This window comes from Peromyscus eremicus, chromosome 1 (assembly GCF_949786415.1).
Source record: "Peromyscus eremicus chromosome 1, PerEre_H2_v1, whole genome shotgun sequence".
Lineage (NCBI taxonomy): Eukaryota > Metazoa > Chordata > Mammalia > Rodentia > Cricetidae > Peromyscus > Peromyscus eremicus.
The window spans coordinates 23998478-24022754 of record NC_081416.1 but is presented as its reverse complement, the minus strand read 5'-3'; the positions used below and the strand labels follow the sequence as shown (position 1 = coordinate 24022754).

General features: G+C 44.6%; 1 protein-coding gene and 1 long non-coding RNA gene across 2 annotated transcripts in view; both read left to right on the top strand.

Moving 5' to 3' along the window:
- LOC131907380 (uncharacterized) overlaps positions 1 to 8235 on the top strand; it is a 32660-nt gene extending 24425 nt beyond the window's left edge. The window contains exons 3-4 of the long non-coding RNA XR_009378384.1: positions 3406 to 3491; positions 7671 to 8235. This is a non-coding gene — a long non-coding RNA (uncharacterized LOC131907380). The remainder of the gene's footprint in view (positions 1 to 3405; positions 3492 to 7670) is intronic.
- Positions 8236 to 14258: 6023 nt separating this feature from the next.
- On the top strand, positions 14259 to 22846 carry Slc35g1 (solute carrier family 35 member G1). Its single transcript, XM_059258539.1, has 3 exons — positions 14259 to 14471; positions 17936 to 18116; positions 20036 to 22846. Exons 1-3 carry the CDS (start codon positions 14297 to 14299, stop codon positions 20769 to 20771), a joined length of 1092 nt encoding a protein of 363 aa, XP_059114522.1. The 5' UTR covers positions 14259 to 14296; the 3' UTR covers positions 20772 to 22846.
- The last annotated feature ends 1431 nt before the right edge of the window (positions 22847 to 24277 follow it).

Here is a 24277-nt window from a genome sequence, read left to right as displayed (position 1 = left end):
ATTGAGGAGTCATCACTTGGAGACCAACCTTAGAGACCTAAGAAAAGTGAGGCGCACAACAGATGGAGGCTCTTTAGAACCCACTGTTTGGTTGCAACCTCCAGAAAGTCCCATTCCTGTCTCTCTCTATTGCTAACTGGAGCTCCAACCTCCAGGCAGCACCAGGGTATGCAAAAAAAAAAAAAAAAAATCCAAGAATATGGTGAGGGCTTAGGAAAATTTCTTATCTGAGGGCTAGGCTTTTCTATCTGAGGGGAAAAATAAGGAAACACACATGCTTTCTGATGGTAATTTTCTCTTTTACTTCATCTTAAAAAAAAATCTTCTCGCCGGGCGGTGGTGGCGCACGCCTTTAATCCCAGCACTCGGGAGGCAGAGCCAGGCGGATCTCTGTGAGTTCGAGGCCAGCCTGGGCTACCAAGTGAGTTCCAGGAAAGGCGCAAAGCTACACAGAGAAACCCTGTCTCGAAAAACCAAAAAAAAAAAAAAAAAAAAAAAAAAAAAAAAAAAAAAAAAAAAAAAAAAAAAAAAATCTTCTCTCTGAAAATCTCTACATAGTTACATTCTACACTGTCACATTCTCCATACCTTCTCCACACAGCTACATACCTCTTTTGCACAGTCATGTCTTTTCTTTTCTTTTTTTTTTTTTTTCTGGTTTTTCAAGACAGGTTTCTCTGTGTAGCTTTGGAGCCTTTCCTGGAACTCACTCTGTAGCCCAGGCTGGCCTTGAACTCACAGAGATCTGTCTGCCTCTGCCTCCCAAGTGCTGGGATTAAAGGCGTGCACCACCACTGACTGCCCAGTTACATGTTTTTTCTATATAGCTTCATTATTCTTGTCTCTACACAGTTACAAATCTCTACACAGCCACAGCTATACATCTCATTTACATAGCTATTTTACCATATAGCCACATCTCTTCTTTCACATGCATTTCCCTTCTATACAACTATATCTTCCATACCCACTCAGCTACATCTCTTTCAGCACACATACACACACACACACTTCTTTTCAGCCCAACTCTGGACAATTATATGTTACATTTACAGGGTCCGACCCATTCTCAAAATACATAAGTCACACAGTTTCTCTCAGACTAGAGATGTCACACGAACTGGCCAATGAGTAACACTTGGCCACGCATGTAGCCTGAGTGGTCAGGGTTCCCAGACAGAATGTGACTTGAAACCCAGGACCTAAGCAATAAACAACTAGTTGGCTGAACCTTGAGTGGTAGGAGTATGTTCATCAGAAAGTTCATTACTGCAAAGGGTTATGTCTACCAAAGTTGCTTCAAGTCTGACCTTGATTCAACAAACACTTGGGAATTTGTCTTTGTGTATTCTCTGCAGGGACAACTAGTCTGTTCTGAATTTGCTATGAGATCTTAGCAAAATGTATAAAAGGCTGTCTTTGTAGCTGAGAATTTTCCTATGTCAGTCTGAGTATGAAAAATATCCTGGTATTATTTCTATTCATCAGAATTATACAGCTTAAGCAGAAATCATCTTCCTGACCATCCATAGCTATATGTATGCCCAATAGATGGAATATATTCACGAGATAAACACACAAGCAGTGGGAAAACACCAATAGCTGTTTTTAGGGAAGATAAGTAGTGGCACACGAGAACAATTACAGACAAGCAACCAGCCCAGAGTCTGTGGTCCTGTAAGACTTGCTTGATGTTTTAGGGAAGATAAGTAGTGGCACACGAGAACAATTACAGACAAGCAACCAGCCCAGAGTCTGTGGTCCTGTAAGACTTGCTTGATGGGGTTCCTCCATCAGAGGGTTACTCCTCTGGTGGGTTGACATCTGAATTATTAATTGCCATCTGTTGTATAGTCCCACAGCCTCTGGAAAAGCCATTGCTACCAGCAGCTCTCAGCATCTGTCCAAACCCCACCCTCTCAGAGAGCCTCTGAACAAATGAGAGGCACCAAAAAGTCCAGTTCCAAATTCTTGTCAGTTACTGCAGCTCCTCCCCTGAGGTTCCCTCTGCCCAGGTCCCCACCTAAATTGCTCAGCTTTTGACCACACTTGGGCATAAACCCAGCTTGTGGCAGACACATCATCACTCCTCACCTACCACCTATGAAGTCTCCCTGCTTTCATTTGTGGGCATGGCTTCTCCAGCCTTGATCTCTGGGGCTGGAGAACCCACCTGGGAGTTGCTTTGTGCAAATAAACCAGTTATTACACTTTTTCAGTTTGGCTTGATCTGGCTTACTGTGTTGGTGGAGAAACGTATTATCAGGGGACAGAAAACCTATTATCTTGGTGCCAAAACCCAGGAGGAGTTGAGCTCTCCTGCCCAGTGGACCAGGTACTCCGGCCACATGGGAGGCCACTCCTCTCCCTATATCTTTCTCTCGACTAGACATGATTGACGGTCAACTCTAGTTAAGTCACCCATTTCCCAGCCGTTGCCTAAAGAGATACTGGGTACCTCTTCTGGGTCTAGGACCCTGGGATCACCTGCCAAGCTGTGGCTGCACCAGGGCACACCCGATCCCTTACAGAGCAGAGACAGTCTCTGTTCTGGGGTGCCCCTGGGTTTGGAGATGTCCTTCCCAAGAGGCTACCCTACCCCCATTGCTCAACCCCAGGCCACTGTTTAGGATACCTTGCCCTAGTCTTTGGGCTCTGTCACAGGCTTGGAAATGGGTGATGCTGAATCTAAATCTGATCCTCAGTCAGCCCTGGGGTGTCTGCTATGAAATTTATCTACCATTTGTGGCTGTCTCACACCATATGCCCAAAACAAATGATTTGAACTCCCTATGTCCAGGGGTTTTGAGCTCTGCGTTCCTGCCCCTCCCTCTGTAGAGTGCTCAGCAGCCCAGGTTTTGTTGGCCAGGGCTGTGATGGTTCCAGATGCCTTTTCATTGAGAGTCTGACCCTGATCCCTCTTCTCTGACTGAACCACCTGAGTCACTGGCACACCCCACCTCTCTTCTTCCTCTTGGCTCTTCCCTGTTCTCTCTGTTTGTCTGTCTACCTGCCTCTATCATGTCTCTACTCAGAGATGGCCTTTTATTCTTTCACTCTCCCCATCCCCCATCAACCTCTTGTACTAACTCTGTGGTGTGTGGTGTGTTCTTTTAGTGGCATACCTTGTCAGGGCCCACCAAAAGGTACCCACTTCACTTTTTTCCCCTTTCCATTGGTGCCAAAGACTCACTAGGCTCTCCTGGCATTTGGTCTGGGATCCTACCTGCCCACTCCATCTGAAACAGATCCAATATCCCTGTTTGTTTCTATCCATTTTCTCACCCTACCATGCTTGGATCCTACCCACCTGCTCTATCCACAACAGATCTTTTTGTTTGTTTCTGTCTGTTCTCCCACCCTAAATTGTGTAAATGTCCCATCCATACATTTGTTTTAACACAGGAGTCAGAACTGGAGAAGCCAGCTTCTGTGTGCCCAGAACACACCTGTTCTCTGTTGCAGTATCTACTGATCTAACCCTTAATAAGGTACATACAGGTCATTTGTCTATAAATTTGATTCCAAATTTTAGAGTCTGATTCTTCAGCTGCTGCTTCCCTCTGCCCTGTGTTACCATCCATGTGGGCTCATGTGAGCTTGTCTGACTCCTGCAACCTGCAGCACCCACAAGGACATCTTTTCTGCTCTTTCCTCTCTCCCAGCTGCCTGGGAGATCCACAGCTTAAGCTCTAGGCCACCATATTCCATGTGGCTCTGGATCTTTGACCTGCTGACCCACATGGACACTTCCCTCCTCTTCTCCTTCCTTGAAGCCAACCTGACCACTCTCACAGTGTTCCACTTTGATACCCTCTCTCTCTTGTTGAATATTTGTCTACACTGTGTGAATATATGTTGCTGTGATTGGTTTAATAAAGATGCTGACTGGACAATAGCTGGACAGGATAAGGTTAGGGGCTGGGAAGAAGAAGGGTAGAGTCAGAGGAGTAGGGAGAAGATGCAGAGAGAAGCAAGATGGACATGCTATACTGAGAAAAGTTACCAAGTCATGTGGCAAAGTGTAGATAGAAATATGGATTCATTTAAATTTAAGAGTTAGCTAGGGGTTGGGGATTTAGCTCAATGGTAGAGTGCTTGCCTAGCAAGCACAAGGCCCTGGGTTCGGTCCTCAGCTCCAGGAAAAAAAAAAAAAGAGTTAGCTAGTAACAAGCCTGAGCTATTGGCTGAGGCTTTATAATTAATATTTAGTCTTTGTGTGTTACTTGGGAGCTGCTTATGGGACAGAAGCTTCTGCCTACACTCTCTTTCTCCATGGACTCAAATTTTATTTTAACAGCTTGGCTTCAGTACAAATCAATGACCCAAATTAGCAAACTTGATTTCAAAATTCTCACAAATTGTAAATTGTTAACTGTTATTGCTGCAAATAAATGATCCCCAAATATCTTATACCTAAACTTGCTGTGCTACACTTCCAAAGTCCCTTACCTCTAAGGCTTTACTTCCTCCCATGACCTCTTTGCACGATGCTCTGTATCTTAAGATTATACTATAAACTCTTATCTCAGGATTTGCAAGTTGCTCATCTGACATGGTTTAAAATCTATATAATTTGTAACAAAGTTTCAATTTCAACAAATCTGGTTCCTGAAGAAAGTTTTTTTTTCTTGTTGTTAGAAAAGTTTTGTCTATTTTGTATGTTGGATGGGTCTATGCCTGTATGTCTTCTTGTGGACATGGAGCCACACAAAATTGTGTCAGGCTTAATTAAATGTATAAATGTATGTGCCCACTGCATATTTGTTTCTGATGGGTCTTGGATGTATGAGTTTACTATGCTCCCTTTGTCTTGGTGATAGCTCAGCTGTTACTATTGCAATTAGCTGCCTGGGCTCAGAATTTGCCTCTGGGATTCTTGGCCACTGAATCTGATATAATGACAGAGATTCATATGTCATTTGGGTACAAATAATATTAAGATTGTTTTATGCTGTTCTACTTTATTAAAAAACAGCTAAGAGAATTGGGTATGGTTAAAAATCTGTAACAAACAGTTAACTTAAAACCTGTAACTCTGAATTGGAGCTATTCTGGAAAAAAACAACACACCATCTTAATATAAGTAAGTGCAGCCACATGGGCAGTTGCCACTTTGATTAGGGTTGGAAAAGAAGGATGTCATGTGACTTCACCACCATGTTGATTAAAGGTGACCACATGGAGTGGGCCTAGTAAGGAGGCAAGGTCTTCAAGATATTTTGGATTAGGATGGATTTTTGTATGATAATTCCTGTCCTGTTCTGAAAACAAGGTTTATGAAAGATAGGATGTAAAACAGTGTTTGTTTAATGAGATGTTAAAGCTGCACCTCCATGCATTCATGTACACAGATGTATCTTGCTGGCAGCCAGATTTTGTAATGTAAGAGTAATTCACTTGGTATTGACTTTTAGAGGCACTGAATTGTTTACACTGTTGAAATTTGTTTTGCTTTCTACAACTCATGGTAGTGCTCTGTGTCTTCATTCTTGAAATAATAAGGTAATCTAGTTGGATATTACCAGAACACATAATTGAGAAATCTTAAACCTCTTTAAAAGAAAATTTTAAACTTTTACAGAAAGTTTAAATAAACTGGACATTTTTAAGACATAGTTTTTTAAATGCTTAAATTTATAAGGCTATGGGACATTTTTATATTTATAAGACATTTTATATCATATCTTTGGTAATATATGATCTTAATAAATAAATGAATAAAAAACTAAAACTTAGGACCACAGCTAAACACCTGAGACTGAGGTATTTCTATCTTATGATGCAGCGAGACAGTGACCTAAGCAGTCTGGTAAAGGGTCTCTCCTTACCTAAGGTCTATTCAGGCTAACAGAGACCAGTTTAGGAATGTATGTCTAACCTCCTTGCTTTTACTAGCATTGTTAAGCTGTAGCTAGTTTGGTAAACAAAGTCATACAGAGAACTGTTATATTCTATAATGGTGTACTATAAAAAGGTCAAGAAAGTTCCCAGTCTCTCTGTGCACTGTGCTTATGAGTTAAGAGTCTTATCTTGATGTTAAAAGAGCATCAGTTCAGAAATTGTTATCTTTTTAAGGTTAAACTCAACAGGGATAAAGCTATAAATTCCTAATCTTATAAGACAAATTAATAGTCAGTCACCTCATAAAGGATCAAGTTCTCTGATATGTTCAGATTTAGTTTCTCATATATATTTTCAAAGTCAAGCCTAAAACAAGTAACTAGAAACAAGTAACATTCATCTAGTTTAGATAGACGTAACAGATAATGGTCCTCAAATGCTTCAGAGATCTTAGAATATGGCATTTAAAATGTTTAATAAAAAAAAGCTTTTTCTTTGATAAAGAAACATGCCAGCTCCTGGCAGCATCCCTGTCTCCTCCAAAGAAGATAATCGAGTGCAGAAGAACCTCCACCTGGAGCTTGCTTTAAATGTGGCAAACCCAGCCATGGGGTGGAAAAAACTGCCTTTTACCCCAACTGCTGCCCAGACCCTGTCCAGACTGTGGACAAACAGGATGCTGGGGAGTAGATTGCCCCACTTTGCCTAGATGAGGTAATCCAGTCCCCCCAGGTTCCTACTTCACAGGAATGTCTGTCAGATCTTCTGGGCCTGGCAGTTGAAGACTGATGCTGCCCTGGGACCTCTGACCCCAGTGACCATGGAGGAACATGGGATAGCTGTCTAGGTAGTTAGTAAGTCCCTGTCATTTTTAATAGATTCAGAAGTTGTTTGGTCTGCATTTCTTCTTACTCAGGTGAAATTTATCCTTCTCAGATCTGATGGTGTTTGATGACTATACCACTGATAGCTTCAACAGTTTAACAGCACCACCACCACTACCCCCACTGTCCCTACCACCACCACCACCCCTGCTGTCCCCACCACCACCACGCCACCACACCACCATCACCACCACCACCACCACCACCCTGCCTCCCCAAAGCTAAAACCACCTTGGTAGTTCATTAGTTTGTTCATTAGTTAAGTTTCTAGTTAAAAAATACAGACAGGTTTGCCTTATTCACAGGCTTCATAGTAAAGGATAAACAGGTTTCAGATGTAACTTTCCACTAAAGGAACCCAGAATATGATTTGAGATGTATAAATGCAAGTTGTAAAGGTAAATTATTGAAGGTGTGTAAAGATGTTTTGACTTCTGTCCCCTTTCTATGCTATTGTTACACAAGGATTTTGGCAATTCAGAGTTTTAGCATTGATAAATGGAGTTCTGATAACTGAATAGAGCACTATCTACTATTCAGTCACAAGTCAAAGTTTTAAATTTCCTTTGGTTGTCCTCTAAGTATAGACTTAAAGGTGCATTTCATTGGGTTAAAACATGTATCAGGCTCTCTAGACATAGGAAAAAGTGTTCATGCCTTTTAACCCAAAGCCATGGCCTTTGCTATGACACTAAGGTGCAAATCTGTTCCAGCTATTTTGCAGGCACCTGCATGTTCTTGGGGAAAGAGTGTTGCTGCTGTATGAAGGAATCTGGCCTGGTGGAAACTAATTATCTAATTGTCTCCACAAATTATCTGAAGAACTTTGCCAATACAACCAGGGCACACCTCTGTTCCATTCTTTCTGGTAATCTTCACTCTTCCCATGTCTAGTCCTGTTCATAGGGCTGGTGGTAATAATCTGTCTATTTTTTCTCCTAGCACCTTGCCTTCTCTGCTGCTTCCAGGAATGGATTCAAAAGGTCTCCAGGATGGTGGTTGATGGAATGCTTCTTCACCCTATCTCCTGCTGAGCATGAGCTCACCGACTCCAGACTCCCCCTCCCCATGCCGTCCCATGCCAACAGGAAGTAGCCAGATTTGAACCAGCACCCATATACCCAAAAAGGTTGGGATGTTCAGTTGGAACCTCCAGCTTGCTCCTGCATGGTCTGAGAAGCCCCATTCCTATCTCTCCAAGCCCACCCACTCGGAGAATCTCCAAACATGGGAAGGCACCAAAAAGTCCAGTTCCACATTCCTGGCAGCTGTTATAGCTTCCTCCTCTGAAGTGGCCAGCTGCCCAAGTCCTCACCTAAAGTGCCCAGCTTTTGACCACACTTGGGCATAAACCCAGCCTGTGGCAGACACGTCATCACTCCTCACCTACCACCTATAATGTCTCCCTGCTTTTGTTTGTGGGCATGGCTTCTCTGGCCTCGCTCTCTGGGATTTGAGAATCTACCCAGGAGTTGATTTGCTCAAATAAACCTGTTATACTTTTCCAGTTTGGCTTGATCTGTCTTACTGCATTGGCGGAGAAACCTATTATGGGGTGGGGGTTGTTAGTATTCTTACTCAACCCTTGGGGACCCGCCCAGTGTCCTCCTGATGCCATCCTAAGTTTCCTTTAAGAAAAAACTCCTCCCACTTCGTTCTTTCTCTCCCCCTTCTCAACAAGAGGTAGCGCACACCTCTTTCCTTCTTTCTCTCTCTCACTCTCTCTTTCTCTCTCTCTCTCTCTCTTTTTTTTTTTTTTTTGAGACAGGGTTTCTCTGTGTAGCTTTGTGCCTTTCCTGGAACTTACTCTGTAGCCCAGGCTGGCCTCGAACTCACAGAGATCCACCTGCCTCTGCCTCCCAAGTGCTGGGATTAAAGGCGTGCGCCACCACTGCCCGGCCTGCCTCTCTCTCTCTCTTTTCTCCTTCCCTCCATTCCCATTCCCCTCTCACCTAACCCCAAAATAAACTTGCCACATGGACATCTCATCTACATGCATGGCATGTTTCACCCGCCGTGAGGCACCTTGGTCCAAAACCCACCACGGCCCTCCTGCATGCCATATCATTACATTGGTGTCGCAACTCAGATAGGCCCTCCTGACAGCCCCTCCCATGCCAGGATCCTGGACCTAGTCTACCCACAACAGGCTCCAGCTCACCCTATCACCCACCACCCCATTCACTAGTAGCAATCTTGTAAGTTTTAATTGGGTTGTTACACCCCCTCCAGAATTGCCCACAGCTCCTTTAGGCCCTTCTGGCTTTTGTGACATGATCCCTGACCTTTTCCTATGGATGTGATTCCCTCTTGGAGCTCGTTTTTGTTCTCACCTCCTCAAAAGTCTTAGTACTAGGTGTCGAGACTTCTGACTTAGCCAGGCTAAGCTGACCCCCGTTGAGTGTGGCAATGGCCCTCTTCAATGGCTTGATCCTCATTCTGTCCTCCCTCTAGCCCCTGGGGACACCCACAGCTACAGCCTGTAGGGATTCCTTTTCCCTGTCTCATCCATGGGTACCATGATTTTTTTTGGGACATGTACGACTTCTGTGAATGATCAGGGCCTGTCCCCACTCTGATGTGGCCTTTCATTCTTTTCCTTTCTTCCCTCAAACCTCTTCCACTAACTCTGCTGCGTGTGGCATGTCTGTTTGATGGCATACCTTGGCAGGGCCCGCCAAAAGGTACCCACTTACTTGTCTCCACCCTAGGCAGATCTGCTCCCTCCCACCTGTAACAAGTCTCCTTACTCTTTTACTGGCTGCTTTGCCTTCCATTCAATACCACCACTCGGGTCTCTGGTGGAGCTGCCCACTTCTGACCTCCCATCACATGGTCAGGCAGATAGACTAAGGTCAAAGACAGACAGGTCATATGGCTCCATCGCCATATTTGGTAAGGGCAATTACATGGTCAGGCAGACATCTTGGCTAAGGTCAAAGAAGGACAGGTCCTATATCCTTATTGCCATCTTTACTAAGGGCAGCAAAATGTCATTTCCTGTCCATGGTTCAAGCAGAGCACCTGGCGCTTGGGTCCTATGTATGGGGGAGGTCAGGTAAGCTCTGCCTCGAGCTTACAGAGCTGAGGACTTGAGCCTCCAGTCAAGGCCTGGCATCCCTCCACAGCTACTCTCAGTTAATATGGGCTGGGCCCAGAAACCTAGCCTCTCCTTCCCGGGCTCTAGAGCTCTAGGGTATCAGCAGCGCCACATGCTGGTGATAAGACCAACTTGACAGCTCATTTTATAGATTAAAAAAAATCAAGCCTTACCTTTCCTAGAGCTACTAGGTCCCTTGACATAAGTAAATGATTTAAATGCTTCAGATTACTTTCCCCTTCTATGATATTGCTATATTAAGATTCCAAAGGTTCAGATTTTAACATTAATAGAATTCTGATACTCTTTGGGTCACAAGCTTAGGATTTTAAATTTTCCTTGGTTGTCTTCTAAATATAAACTGAAATTTCTCATCAGGCCAAAGACATCTCTGTCTAACCTGTACCTGGACAGCCCTCAAATACTTTAGAGATCTGCAGAATATGGCATTTAAAATGTTTAATTAAAAAGTTTTCGTGATAGAGAGACATTCTGGCTCCTGGCAGCACCTTTATTTCCTCCAAAGATGATGGCTGGGCACAGAAGAACCTCCACTCAGAACTTGCTCCAGAATGGCAGCACCAGCCACTGAGATGGGCACAGAAGAACCTTGACTGCTGCCAGGGCCTTCTTCAGACCATGGACAGCAGGACTCTGGGAACCCATTGCCTCACTTTTGCCTCGACACAGTAGGCTGGTCCTTCCCACAAGTTCTTACCCCACAACTGTTGGATCTTCTGAGGCCTGGCAGGCTTAGGCCTGGCAGATGAAGACTAATGTTGTTGCCCTCAGTGACCATGGAGGACCCTGGGGTGGCTGTCTAGGAAGCCAGCAAGTCAGTCTCTGTCACTTTCAATCGCTAAGTCAGGTGAAATTTATCCTTCTCAGATTTCTGATGCCATCTGACAACCGGGCTTTGCTTCAGCTGCCTTCTCAGTTCTCTGTGTAAAATTCACAGCCTCACTCTCTTAGGGCTACTACTGCTCTCAGTGTCATCTGTGAATTAGATAAAATGAAACGGCCTTAAGGTTTATGTATGTGAAGATAGGAGAGCTGTCTCACCTCTGTTCACTCTGATGATGTTTAGGGAAGCTTCTCTCCTTCTTCACTCACTCAACCACTTCCATTCAGTAAATTTCCTCTGGTTATAGATTTAAAGATATGTTTCATTGGGCTGAAGCCAGGAAATGTTCATACCTTTTAACCCAAAGCCATAGCCTTTTGCTATGACACCAGGATGTAAATCTGTTCCAGCTGTCTGACAGATACCTGCAGGCTCCTGGGAAAAGTTCTGCTACTGTATCAAGAAATCTGGTCTGATGAAAACTTAGTCTCCAGAGCCCATTTTGACCCCACCCATTTTTGAGCATATTTTGCAGTTTCACTCCTCCTGTCAGACTCCTGCCAAGGCCAATCCACAGGGGGTCCTCCAGATATGCCAGCCCCTGCACCAGCTCCGAGGATGCCAACCACCAACTGAGGATGCCAACCAGGAGAATACTGACAGGTTAACTTCACCCACATGCCCACTCAGGAAAACTCTGTTATCTCCTAATTTGTTGACACATTTTACAGGATGAATGGAGGCATTTCCTCCTCCAGAGAAACAGCAGATGTGATGGCTCCTGTACCCCTGATTTGGTGTGCCATTCCCCCAAGCTCCTGGAACATCACTGCTGCAGCCTGTCCTCTCAGCTCCCTCAAGGAACAGACGCCTGGGAGATCTCCACAATGACCCTGAGAGATCTCCACAATGACAGCTAACTTCACTCACACCTCCCGCCATAAGTGACTCCCAACTTCCCCCTCCCCACTTCATCCCAAAGTCAGCAGGAAGCAGTCTTGAGAATTCAGCACCCTTATCCTCCCAACCAACCTGCTATCCATAATTCACCTTTTTATAATAATCAAGACGGAGAAAAGTTAGTATTCTGACCTATCCCTGGGGACCCGCCCAGCGTCCTCCTAATGCCATTCTACTTTTGCTTTAGGAAAAACTCCTCCCCCTTCGCTCCCCCCTCCCCAGAGATAGCATGCACCTCTCTCTCTCTCTCTCTCTCTCTCTCTCTCTCTCTCTCTCTCTCTCTCTTTTCTCCTTACCTCCATTCCCACTCCCCTCCTCCTCTCTCTCTCTTCTCCTTACCTCCATTCCAAACCCCAAAATAAACTTGCCACATGGACATGGCATCTACCGTGTGAGTGACTTTCCACCATCTGCCGTGACTACATGGCCTGTCTCACCCGCCATGTGGCACCTTGGTCCAAAACCCACCAAGGCCCTCCCTCACGCCACTGTGTCATTACAGGGGTGGGGGCAGCAAACCTATTACTCATCAAGAGATTCTAATAAACTCTGGTTGAACATTTTAAAATCCTTTCTAGACACCAGTCAAGGACTTCCTTTCCTTCCAGCATCTGAGAGGTGGGCCCTCTGGAGAGGAACCCCCACGCTGCCAACTCAACACCCCAAATTCATCGGAGAGAAGCCAGTTTGGTTATTGCCTCAATCCCATAATGGCAGTCAGGGTTACTTTACCTTTTCAGAGAGAGCGGGGAGGATAAAAACATGAGGTAAAAATTGGCTAGGCCATTTAGGGTAAAAAGACTCCAAAGAAAAGAAAAGTAACCCCTTTTTCTCTCTGTCTCTGTCTCGCTCTGTCTCTCTCTTGCTGTGGATATCGTTCTGTATAAATAACACACTGATTGGCCAGTGGCCAGGCAGGAAGTATAGGCGGGACAAGGAGAGAGGAGAATTCTAGGAAGTGGAAGGCTGAGTGGGAGAGACACTGCCAGCTGCCGCCATGACAAGCAGCATGTGAAGATGCCGGTAAGCCACAGGCCACGTGGCAAAGTATAGATTTATAGAAATGGATTAATTTAAGATGTAAGAACTAGCCAGGCGGTGGTGGCACACGCCTTTAATCCCAGCACTTGGGAGGCAGAGCCAGGCGGATCTCTGTGAGTTCAAGGCCAGCCTGGGCTACCAAGTGAGTCCCAGGAAAGGCGCAAAGCTACACAGAGAAACCCTGTCTCGAAAAAACAAAACAAAACAAAACAAAAAGATGTAAGAACTAGATAGCTAGAAGCCTGAGCCATTAGGCCAAACAGTTTAAGCAATATAAGTCTCTGTGTTTACTTGGTTGGGTCTGAGCGGCTGTGGGACTAGCAGGTGAGAGAGATTTGCCCTGACTGTGGGCCAGGCAGGACCAGAAAAACTGTAGCTACACTCTCTCTTCTTTTTTTCTTCTTTCTTTTTAAAGACAGGGTCTTTCTACATAGCCCTGGCTGTACTGAAACTCATTATCTAGACTAGGCTGGCAGAGACCCGCCTGCCTCTGCCTCCCGAGTGCTGGGATTAAAGGCCAGTGTTTACCACAATGGGTACTAGTCTTTTTCTTATCTAAGAGCCTTTTTTTTTTTTTTTTTTTTTGGTTTTGGAGACAGGGTTTCTCTGTGTAGTTTTGGTGCCTGTCCTGGATCTCTCACTCTGTAGACCAGGCTGGCCTCGAACTCACAGAGATCTGCCTGGCTCTGCCTCCCCAGTGCTGAGATTAAAGGCGTGCCTTGGAAATGTCCTGGGACTCTTGGCAGTTTCATCCTTGTCAGAAACCAAAGGTGCCAAGTGTTTGGGGAGCTCTGATCTTTGATCTAGTTTGTAGATGATTCTAGGGTTATCTATTTAGGGTTTCTCCGTGTTGCCCTGGCTTTCCTGGAACTCACAATATAGTCCAGGCTGGCCTCGAACTCAGAGAGATCCTCCTGCCTCTACCTCCCAGTGCTGGAATTAAAGGCATGTGCCACCACACCCGGGTGCCCTGCAGTTTTTAAAAGCCCACCCTTTTCAATCTATGCTTCCCCATGATTACACTTAAATTCTATTTCCCTTGGTCAGTTAGCAGTGTGCTTAAAAACTGACATAATACTTCCACGTCCCCGGACCCCACACCAATAAACAGACACCCAGTCTTTTTAAATTTCATTTAACCCATTTATTTAGAAACAGCGTCTCACTATGTAGCCTTGGCTGGCCTTGAACTCACAGAGATCCACAAGCCTCTGTCTCCAAACCCTGGGATTTAGGGCGTGTGCCACACCACGCCCAGATCACACACATACACTAGTCTTTCTAAAGCAGCAGAAGGCCCCAAAGAAGACCCGAGGCGCCGGAGCTGAGAAGCTCAGAGACAGAGGAGGACCAGTGTGCAGTCTAGCCGGACTGCACCGGAGGGACCGCCGCCACCGCCGCCGCCGCCGGGCCAGCTGTGGCCACCGCAGCCCGAGTGCACGAGCGAGTGCAGGCTCCGGCTCCCCGGGGGCGGGAGGGCAGCGGAGGACAGGCGCGCGGAGCCGGGAGCGGGCGCACGCGCACACGCACCGGCGCGCGGGGGGCCGGAAGAGCTGAGCGGCCCGGCGGCGGCTGCGGGCGCCAGACGGCGCGCGGCTGCGGGGAGAGAGCGCGGGCTGCGGGATGGGGCCCCCGGAGAGCGCGGCGGAACTCGGAGCCGACGCGGTGGAGCTGCGCGAGCCGGAGCTGTGCGAGCCGGAGGCCGCGTCCCCCGACGACGAGCACACGGAGGACGCCCCCGGCCGCGGCAGGTGCTGGCCGTGTGGCGCCTGGGCGTGCTGCTCGCGTGGGGAGCCGGGTGAGTGCGGGGCTGGCGGGCCGGGCGGGGCGGTTTCTCTGCGCACCCGTGGGATCCCGGACCCAGAAAGTTTCCGAGTGTCGCAACCCCAAATTGGTGGCGAGGGCAGGCCCTCGCGGTCCAGTGGCAGTCAGAGGTGAAAGGTCACCGAAAGGGGCCGGCAGCGGCTGGGGAAGCCGACCCTGAGGAACCCTCACCACGAGGGGAAACTGATCCTCCAGAACCAAGTTGGAAAGACTCGGATTCAGAAAGTGTTTGTCCCGGAATCTTAAGCATCTCAGAGAGGAGCGTGGAGTGGACCACACTGGTCCTCAAGCTTTTTGGGATAGGAGGACTTTTTAGCTACTGGCTTAAAACAAGGTACGCCTTGTTAGAAGCCCGAGTGAAGAGCCCTTGCCTTTTGTTCGGACTCCTCTTACACAGGGGTAAAGTGAGGTCGTGGAAGATGAGGGCTTCGCGGTTGGGTCTCACCCCTACTTCCATCTGCCAAGGTCTGGGTAGGGCAGGTCCAGGCAGTACTAGGTAGAGCTCTGCCTTTGCCAGAGACTCCGCCTAGGGCCCTTTCCATTCCTTAGCTTTCCTGAAGAAACTCAAGAAGATCTTTTAGACCCAAGTTAACACCTTTCGCTATCCCAACTCCTGGAATATGCCCTGGGGCTTCTGTGCTTCCTGTCCCACCAGTTTTCCTTTCTTTTTAGTGGCTTTTCTGAGTTTAGAGAGAAAAGTCCTAGGGAGATGATTGTTGCTACATTTCTGTCCTTAAAGCAAAGGGTTTCTGATTATGTTTGCATGGGCTTTGGCTCCAGGACAGGGTTACTCTGTACTGGGCTGACCAGATGGGCAGCTCATGAAGAGGTCAGCTTCTCACCTAATCACCCTTAAGGCTGAATGTCATTTTGGCTTAGTGTGGAACTGGTCCTTGCAAACTCTTTAGTTTCCCATTTATGCATTAATGAGGAGGGTCTGTATACTCAGGGAGCACATGGCAAAATGTCAAACCTGTGTGAAGTGTGAATGCTCAAGAACTTTTGACTGGCTTATTTTAGACTCTTTTTTTTTTTTTTTTTGGAGACAGGGTCTCCAGGTTGGCTCACACTCAGTCCTCCCTAAGCCTCCTTGAGTGCTGGGATTAAGGGCATTCAACACCATGCCTGGCTTTGAGATTCTTGATCTAAGTGGTTTCTTAACCAAACTCATCTTCAAGTTTAGGTTGGAACTGGAGAACCTTACCGGACAGTTTACAGCGTCCGGCTACCTGTTTGCTATTTTTGGAGCAGTGTGGATCTTACACTAAAGGGAGAGATGTTAGCTTACCCTTGTGCCTCACACTCCCCTGCTGGAGTGAACACTAGTGCATCACCAGACCTCCATCCAGCTTTTACAAAGTTCCAGAAGTTCTGGGGTGGGGCCTGGAAATGGAATTTTTATGTTACTCCCGTGGTTCTCAGCCAGGTCCAAATCACTGGCTTGAAGCCAAGTGTGGAGAAGCCAGGCAAATGGGTTTTTACTTTCTTCTGGTATATGTTGTATGGTGACCACTTAATCTGAATAGTGGTCTTAACTTGTTTGGAGTGATGAGACACACTTTCTGTGGGTGTGAGTGTGGAAGTGTATCTTGTGAGCAAATCCCTGCCATTGTCAGAGGGAACTGGAATGATCATTTAGTAAGAAACTGAGGTCAGAACATCCTTGCCTTCAGTAACAGTCAAGTTCAGTTCAACTTTTCTGTGACTTGCCTGTCCCTAATCAGAAAACACAGAGTCTTAAATATTTGCTTGTTTTTAAGCTGGGCACGGTGGCACACACCTTTGGAAGCAGAGTTGGTGGCCAGTCTGATTACATAGTGAGTTCCAGGATAGCCAGGGCTACATAGAGAGACCCTGCCTCAAAAGAAGTGTGTTTTTTCTTAAAAGTGTTTTAAAGTTGAAAGCTAAATTATATATACTGTTACACTTCTTAAAGAAAAAGCCATTGAATTTAAGTTGGAGAAGATCCTTGGATTATAAACCAGGAGGGTGTTTTCTGTCCTAGGACTTTTCATTCTGTTCTGAGGGTGGAGGTTTCATTTGAGAAAACTTGTTTTATTTGGATCTAAATTTTGTAATTTCAGAAGCCTAGCTCTTAGGCTGACCACAGCCAAGGCATGTATTTTGTGGTGCTTTTGCCTGGAAGTCTCCTGAAGTTTCCTCCTCAGTGCCTGAGTGGCTGTTTTGTAGTTCATTCCCACAGCGTTGGAGCACAGGGGGAAAGGTAGCATGGGGGAGAGCTTCCAGCATCTGTAACAGAGGGACAGTTTCAAAGCAGTCTCTCCAGCTGTGTGCCTAGAACAGGGAGGTTTCTGTAAAGGGTATCTAAAGGCCAGGCTGTATGGTGTTGCTAGAGAAGCTAGCTGTCTTCATACCTTGATCACGATTTACAGGCACCTGTGGACAAAGGTATATGCTGCGAGGATGTTGAAATATATTACCCGGTGTATCATTTATCAGAGAAGGGCATTTAAAAAAGAGAACATAATTATGCAATAGAGTTCCGTAGCTGAGTAACACTTTGAACATTCTAAGATTGGAGTGGCCGACCAAGTTCAAAGTAAATTGCAGTGTTCGCAGGTTTCGTGTCCCCAGTAGACTCTTAATTGACGAGAATCACTTGTTTTCCTTATTATTACTGTCTTTTTGGTGTTCATGAGGAGAGAGTGGGGTGTGTCCATACGCTGAGTGTGTGACTTGTCGTTAATGCTACACAAGATGTCAGTAATAAGCTACATATTTGAAGACTTTCACAAAGCACAAGTGTCCTGGTTTAGATTAAGGCAGGAAGGAGTTAAAAAGTTAGCAGCTCACATTTATGCAACAGGAGAGCCTTTCCAGTTTAATCTTCTTGCCAGTAATGTTAGACCCTTGTGTCTTTCTCTGGAGTTCTCCTCTTCTTTCCTTCACTAGATACTTATTCAGGTTGCGTGTGTTCCAGGCATGAACAGGATAGCTGAGGTCCCAGCCCCAGAAAAGCTCATAGGCCTGTAGGAGAAGTCAGATTATCACCAAGTGACCAGAGGAAACAGTTGTAAGCGTCCTTCCTGAAGCTCCCCAGTGAGAGAATGGAAGACTCTGTCACTGAGAAGTGCTTTTCACTTGCATTTGACAAGTGTTCTTAAAGATCCTCTCACCGTCTTAGCAAGACTTTCTTGACTTGTAAAGTGAGGGATGATTCTTAGTGAGCCAGAAGGAATCCATCTTTTATTGGGAGAAATGTCACTTAAAAAAAAAAATGTAGTTTTAAATTGTTAACCACGCCTATGGACTCTTCATAATGGGTAGGGAAAGTGGTACAAGACCAGGGATGTGAAGGTCTTACCTTAACATCTGGTTGTTGGGTACTACAGTGCATCTTCCTCAATTTATTTCTAAGTGAAAGTGATGAAACGTATACTTGGAAGCAAGGACTAACCAGAATTTAATCTTTTTCAGAAGCCAAGAAGAAAGCACCCTGTCCTGGACTTGGCTTGTTTTACACAGTGTTGTCTGCCTTCCTTTTCTCAGTGGCCTCTTTATTTGTTAAAAAAGTGCAAGACGTCCATGCTGTAGAGATCAGTGCATTTCGATGTGTGTTCCAAATGCTAGTTATTATTCCTTGCTTAATATACAGAAAGTAAGTATGTTTTAGAGTGAAGTAGAGGAGATTAATAAGTGTGTGTAAATCTTTTGAACTGCCTTGACATTTTCTCTGTAGTACCTGGTTTATCGTAGATTGACCAGTCTGTTCCCCTTCACCCTGATTAATGACATGTTCTCAGGGTCTACTCACTCACAGAAGATTCCACCATAAGTACGTACCACATGCCCATCAAAGGAGAATGATGGCATGTGGTGTTCACCCTCTCTATTTGAAAACAAAATTCTGGGTGTACCACCCTCCTTCCTTTACTTTGGCATAACTGGTATTTTGAAGATTAAGAAGTAAATGATAGGAGTTATATAGTATCAGGTTTTCTTTCAGTGGGACAGACTGCCCTGCCAGATCATGCCAGTAAGATGGCGGTCTTACAGAGGACGGCAGATAGGACCTTGAGCAAGGTCTTTGACTACTTTGGTGTTCAGTTTCTTACTCTGTAAACTGGAGGGAGTGGCGCTTTCAAGGCTGTGCCCCAGAGCAGGTTGCAAGGGTTAGATAAGAGTTAGGTTAGGGTGCTTCCTGCAGACTTCAACATATAGGTACCATTTTTATTGTCCTCTCCCTGCTCTCCTTCCATACTTGATCCCTTTTCTTCTGTGTAGAATCTGTCATTCCCAGTAGGGCTGGCATTACGAATACAACCACACACACACACACACCCACACCCCGCTTGTAACTTACACATACCTTCATGTTCTTTGAACCCTGGGAGGAGACTAACTGGGCCCCGACTGGCCACCTGGCTCTTTCTGTTTGGAAGCTGAAGATGCTTAAACCTCAAATCAAGTTTCCATTGCCTGCCTCCAGAGCCTCCTTGTCTCCATGCCATGGTGCAGATTCATTTAGAATAGTGCCATTCTGTATCCTGAGAAATTGGTTAGAAAGTGACAATCTGCAAAGATTCATATTGCCAGCAATTCCCATGTAAATGTGTAAGCCAGAGTGCTTCCAGAAATAATGGTGAGCTAGCACCACTTTCTAAAGGAGGTAACAACACTGGGGTTAGCAACCATATTCTCCTTTTTCAATAAAAATATCCAAAGCTAGAAAGTATTTTGAAAATCTTTGGCTCTAATCTGTTTTGATGTTGTGTTCACTATCATGGAACATTCATAGCTTTTCCACATACATATGGGCCACAGATTTGTTCTGACTCTAGATACACAAAGATGTTCGTGTTTACCTGGATGAAGTCTGCTGTAGCCTGAGTCAGTGAGTTGTACCTAGCTAGGAACTACCAGAGTAGGTTCTGAGTGTTTAATTGAAAAAAAAAAAAAAAAAAGCACTAGTTTTATGTATCAAAACAAAACCACTGCTTTTGTTTTTCTTACTGTATTTTAACTCGTAAGAACAATGAAAAGTTACCTTATATTCAGTGACTAAATTCTAGCATTGTTCAGCTTTGATAGGAGAAGAGTTGATGTGATTGAGTGTACATTAGCCAGGATTAAGCTGCCTCATGCAGTGTCACAAAATCTTGTAATTATGTTTATTATAAAACGATGTATTTTCATCATAGAAAGTTTGGGGGAAATTACGTAATTCTACAACTAGGATATATAACATCTTTTCACATCTAGTCCTTTTTTGTCTTTATGTTTTGTAAGAATATACATGGGGAAAACAATTATCTATATTTACCGACTTTTTATCATGCTGTTTATGAGGTTCTGTGTTCTCTTTTTGCTCCTGCTATGAACATTTTGAACCATCATTACCTATACCTAGAAAAATATTTTTAAAGGATTCATATTATTCAACACTAGGTAGCATTTACTATTACTCCTTTATTTTTAATATAATGTACTTTTAGAATAATGTCTGATTAAACATTTTGATTTGAAAGCAATGCCAAGTTCATTTAAAATGCATTCTTTTTTCATTTAAATTTGCAGAACTGGGTTCATAGGTCCCAAAGGTCAACGACTTTTCCTTCTTCTCAGAGGGGTCTTTGGTTCCAGTGCCATGATCCTTATGTACTATGCTTTCCAGACGACGTCCCTCGCAGATGCCACAGTTATTGCATTTAGCTGTCCAGTGTTTACATCAATATTTGCTTGGATATTTCTCAAGGAAAAGTATAGCCTTTGGGATGCTTTCTTCACATTGTTCGCGTTGGTTGGAGTGATCCTTATCGTGAGACCGCCATTTTTATTTGGCTCCGACACTGGGATGAGAGAAAGCTATTCAGAGCACATTAAGGGAACGTTTGCTGCAATTGGACATGCTGTGCTAGCTGCAATGACTCTGGTTATCCTAAGAAAAATGGGAAAATCTGTGGACTACTTTCTGAGCATTTGGTATTATGTCATACTTGGCCTTCCTGAGTGCATCATCATCCTCTTTGTCATAGGAGAATGGAGTCTCCCGTATTGTGGGCTGGATAGGCTGTTTCTCATACTCATCGGACTCTTGGGTTTAGGGGGTCAGATATTTATCACTAAAGCGGTTCAGATAGAAAAAGCGGGCCTCGTAGCAATAATGAAGACAATGGATATAGTCTTTGCTTTTATCTTTCAGATCGCTTTCTTTGATAATATGCCGACCTGGTGGACGGTGGGCGGGGCTCTCTGTGTAGTAGCCAGTACTACCGGGGCAACCATTCGTAGGTGGGTCCAGAGTTCCAAATGAGATGGCACTGTCGAGGAAATCGATATTTTTTCAAGTACGCCATCACCCAGCTCAGACATCTTACACACCTACACACATACCTGGAAAATCTGCGTTATTCATTGGTTATATTTAATAAATTTCATAAATAAAGTACCATTTTTGAATATGGTATCTTTTTAATTAAGAGTAGCTAGTCTAGCCTAGCAAGTTTTGGATAGCTTTTATTTTTGCTTTGGCTTGTTGGGGTCGGGGTGTCATTTGAGAAGATCGCTCATTTGAGGAATTTCAGAAATTTTTATGAGTACAATTTTTAAAACTTTATTTTTGACACAGGATATGAATGGGAAATCCTCTATTTTAGCGGTATAGATAAGAAGCTTAATGTTGACAATGCTGCTATAATTAGTACTGTGTTAATCCTTCGTTTGCAGTGTGATTCCATTTAGGATGCCAAAGCTGAAACTTGGTACAGGTGCCTATTTACTGATAGGAATCTAAGTGAACCAGCCTTATTTTCAAGGATCTCCCAGATGATCATTACACTTTTAACTCTTGTTTGTGCCTTTTTGTTTTGATGCTGGAATTTTTATATGTGCTTTATGAACAGAGCCTTTAGCTCGCCACACATGGTTAGCAGTTCTCTCTCTCAGTCTGTTAGTAACTCTGGCTATCATTTTGAAGTTTTAATGGTCTCCTGTTTTATTGAGATTGCACTATTTTTTTTTTTTTACATTCTAAGATTTCCAATCTTAAAATCATGAGAGAGAAATCTTGGCGTGACTAGTGTGCACATTCCCATCCTGAGGTGTTTACATTTGAGATGTGATGATTTTCTACAAATTCTCTTTGAATTCATAGTGTGATGCCAAATACAGTTTCCTCAGGATTGTTGTAGGTTAGGCCATATCAAATTGCCCAGATTGTACCATTTTCATTGACAAAAACCATAGCTCTAGAAGGTAGCCCCTTTAAAGTTCAGGTCTGTTATTAAACTTACTCTTACAGTCTTCTTCCATTTTGGAACAATACATTATAATGCTTGTGATATATGAAAAATGTAAAGACCTATTAATCCACAGTAGATTGACTTTCACTGTTTCTTGCATATATAACACAAATCACAAATAAATGCTAGTCTTTGACTGACAAGCTGTACCACAATACTAGTGTGAACTCAGACAGTAGATTCTAAATGTGGAGCATCAGCAGGCCCCTACTCTCCTGTGAAAGAGGAACGTTTGGGAGATTGGTCAGGTTTGGGAGTACATGGCCATGCATCTGTCCCTTTGGATGCCTTTATGGTAAGGCCATAGTGGCTGCCACATCTTACTCTGCCAGACAGCCTCTATTGTTATCTTAAGCTGCAGAGCTGGGGAGCTGACTGTTCTTTCCCAGTCTCCCCCACAGTTCTTCCAAAGGCAGGAACCGGGTTCCTGGGACTTAGATTCTGTTAAGAGGATCTCCTCCAGTAGTTCCAAAGAGGAACTTTAAATCCTTTTTTTAAAGTACTTTCCATCTGACCTCCTAGATGATACTTGTTTAGCTGAGTCATCTAAATCACACTTGACCTGACTCAGACTCTTGGAACTTAGATTTGCACCCATGTCATTCTATCAGCATCTCAGAAAACACAGTCAACAGCCTTTTCGAGCTCAGAGCTGTCTTAGAGATCATCCTGTGGGAGCCAAGCTCCATAAACAGGGATGACAGGATGGAGACCCGCAGTAGCTGGGTTTCTGTGGCAGCCTCTTCTCAGTTCCACCTATGGAAAGTCAGACACTCCTGGAGCCACCGACTAACTTACAAAATAGAGAAGTCTCTGGTACTGTGGAAGATAAAACCATTTGGAAACATGTTTTATTTCGGCTGTATCTTAAGTACTTGAATGTCACAATATGTGGCTGACATTGTTCTTATCCCAACCTTTACAGGGTATGATTTTTAAACAATGTTCAAGTGGTATACAAGGTTATGTATTGTAACAATTATGGGGGGCTATGTATTTTCCAAAGATTGTAGTTTCTATATCTTGCAAAGGAAAATATTTTTCCTAACTTGTTTTTATTTTGTAAGTAATAAAATTATAAAAGAAAGTGTTATGTTGGTTATTATGACTAGAAAAATGTCTCAACTCATTTCTCAACTGGGTGCTTCAAATTTTATTTTCTATAGGAGACTGGCTTCTAGCCATTTAGCCAGGTTGTGATCTTAAAATTTCAAACTATATCTGTTCCTTATACACAGTAAATACAACAGCTGCAAAATAAAGAGTAGTCTAGCCTACTGAATTAACTGAGCAGGGCTCACACGGGCTCACAGAGACAGAAGCTGCAAGCACAGGGCCTGCCTGGGTCTGCACAGGGCCTGCCTGGGTCTGCACAGGACCTGCCTGGGTCTGCACCAGGCCCTCTGCATACATGTTGTGGCTGTTAGCTTGCTGTTTTTGTGGGACTCCTGACAGTGGGAGTGGGTGTATCTCTGACTCTTGTCCAGCCTGGATATGAAGACTTCTGCCTTGTCTTAACTGTGTCTTGTTTTGTCCTGTTTGACTGTTGTCTCTTAGAGGCCTGCACTTTTCTGAAGAGGAAATGGAGGGGCAATGGATCTTGGGGAGAGGGGAAGTGTGTGTGTGTGTGTGTGTGTGTGGCGGGGGTAACTGGAAGGAGTGGAGGGAGGGGAAACTGGTTGGGATGATTTATATGAGAAAAGAATCTATTTTCAATTAAAAAAGACTTTAAAAAGAGGTAGTAATTGGTTCAGAGACCTTCCTTTTTCTAGGCCTCCAGACTTAGTGGCTTGGAGCTTTGCTGTCTTTAGATGGTCTGCTAAGTCCTGTGGTGTTCTTGCTGTCCTAGGAATTCACTCTGGTCACCATGTCCACTGCTGCTGACCTGGTCACGACACCTGCTTTTGTACAACTGAATTTCTAAGCAAGCTGCCTACTTAAGATTTTGACCTTGACCCAGGTGTTAAGGCAGGACAGTCTCCCCGATGCCCTGATGTCACTCCGGTTCTCAGGAAGTCACTGTGGTGGCTGGTAGTTCAACTGTCATGCCCATCTGACCACACTCCCTCTTCACCCTGCTTTCCCACATCCCAGCACAAGATCCTTGGGTCAGCCTTTCCATCAGCTCACATCTGTGAGAAGAGTCCCTTCCTCTTTCCCCTGCATTTCTTAGTTCTTGCACGTGTCCTCAGAGGTCTACTAGCCCCAGTGGCTGAGCTGAGACTTGTGATTCTTACACTGCCTCCAGTGATCACCCTCATTAACCCCTGTGGAGAAGAGGACAAAGTACTGGGTTAGGCATCTGAGGCTAGGTGGAGTTTTGCTACTTTCCAGCGAGACAAACAATGTACCTGGGCTATTTTCATTTGGTAAATTGATTATTTTTGTTCAAATTCTTCTAGCTGGTGAGTGGCATAGACTGTAGTAAGCCAAAAAAGCAGCACAAAGGGGTTAAGTGTTGAGCTTTGGTTATACTTACCTAGAGCTATTCATTCTTAAAAATGATGCCTCCTGTGGG

Bases quoted from the DNA above. Each gene is read 5' to 3' on its own strand.
- Slc35g1 (XM_059258539.1), top strand. From the start codon at position 14,297: ATGGGGCCCCCGGAGAGCGCGGCGGAACTCGGAGCCGACGCGGTGGAG. The intron at 14,472-17,935 runs GTGAGTGCGGGG...AATCTTTTTCAG, and splicing joins CTGCTCGCGTGGGGAGCCGG to AAGCCAAGAAGAAAGCACCC. The intron at 18,117-20,035 runs GTAAGTATGTTT...TTAAATTTGCAG, and splicing joins CCTTGCTTAATATACAGAAA to AACTGGGTTCATAGGTCCCA.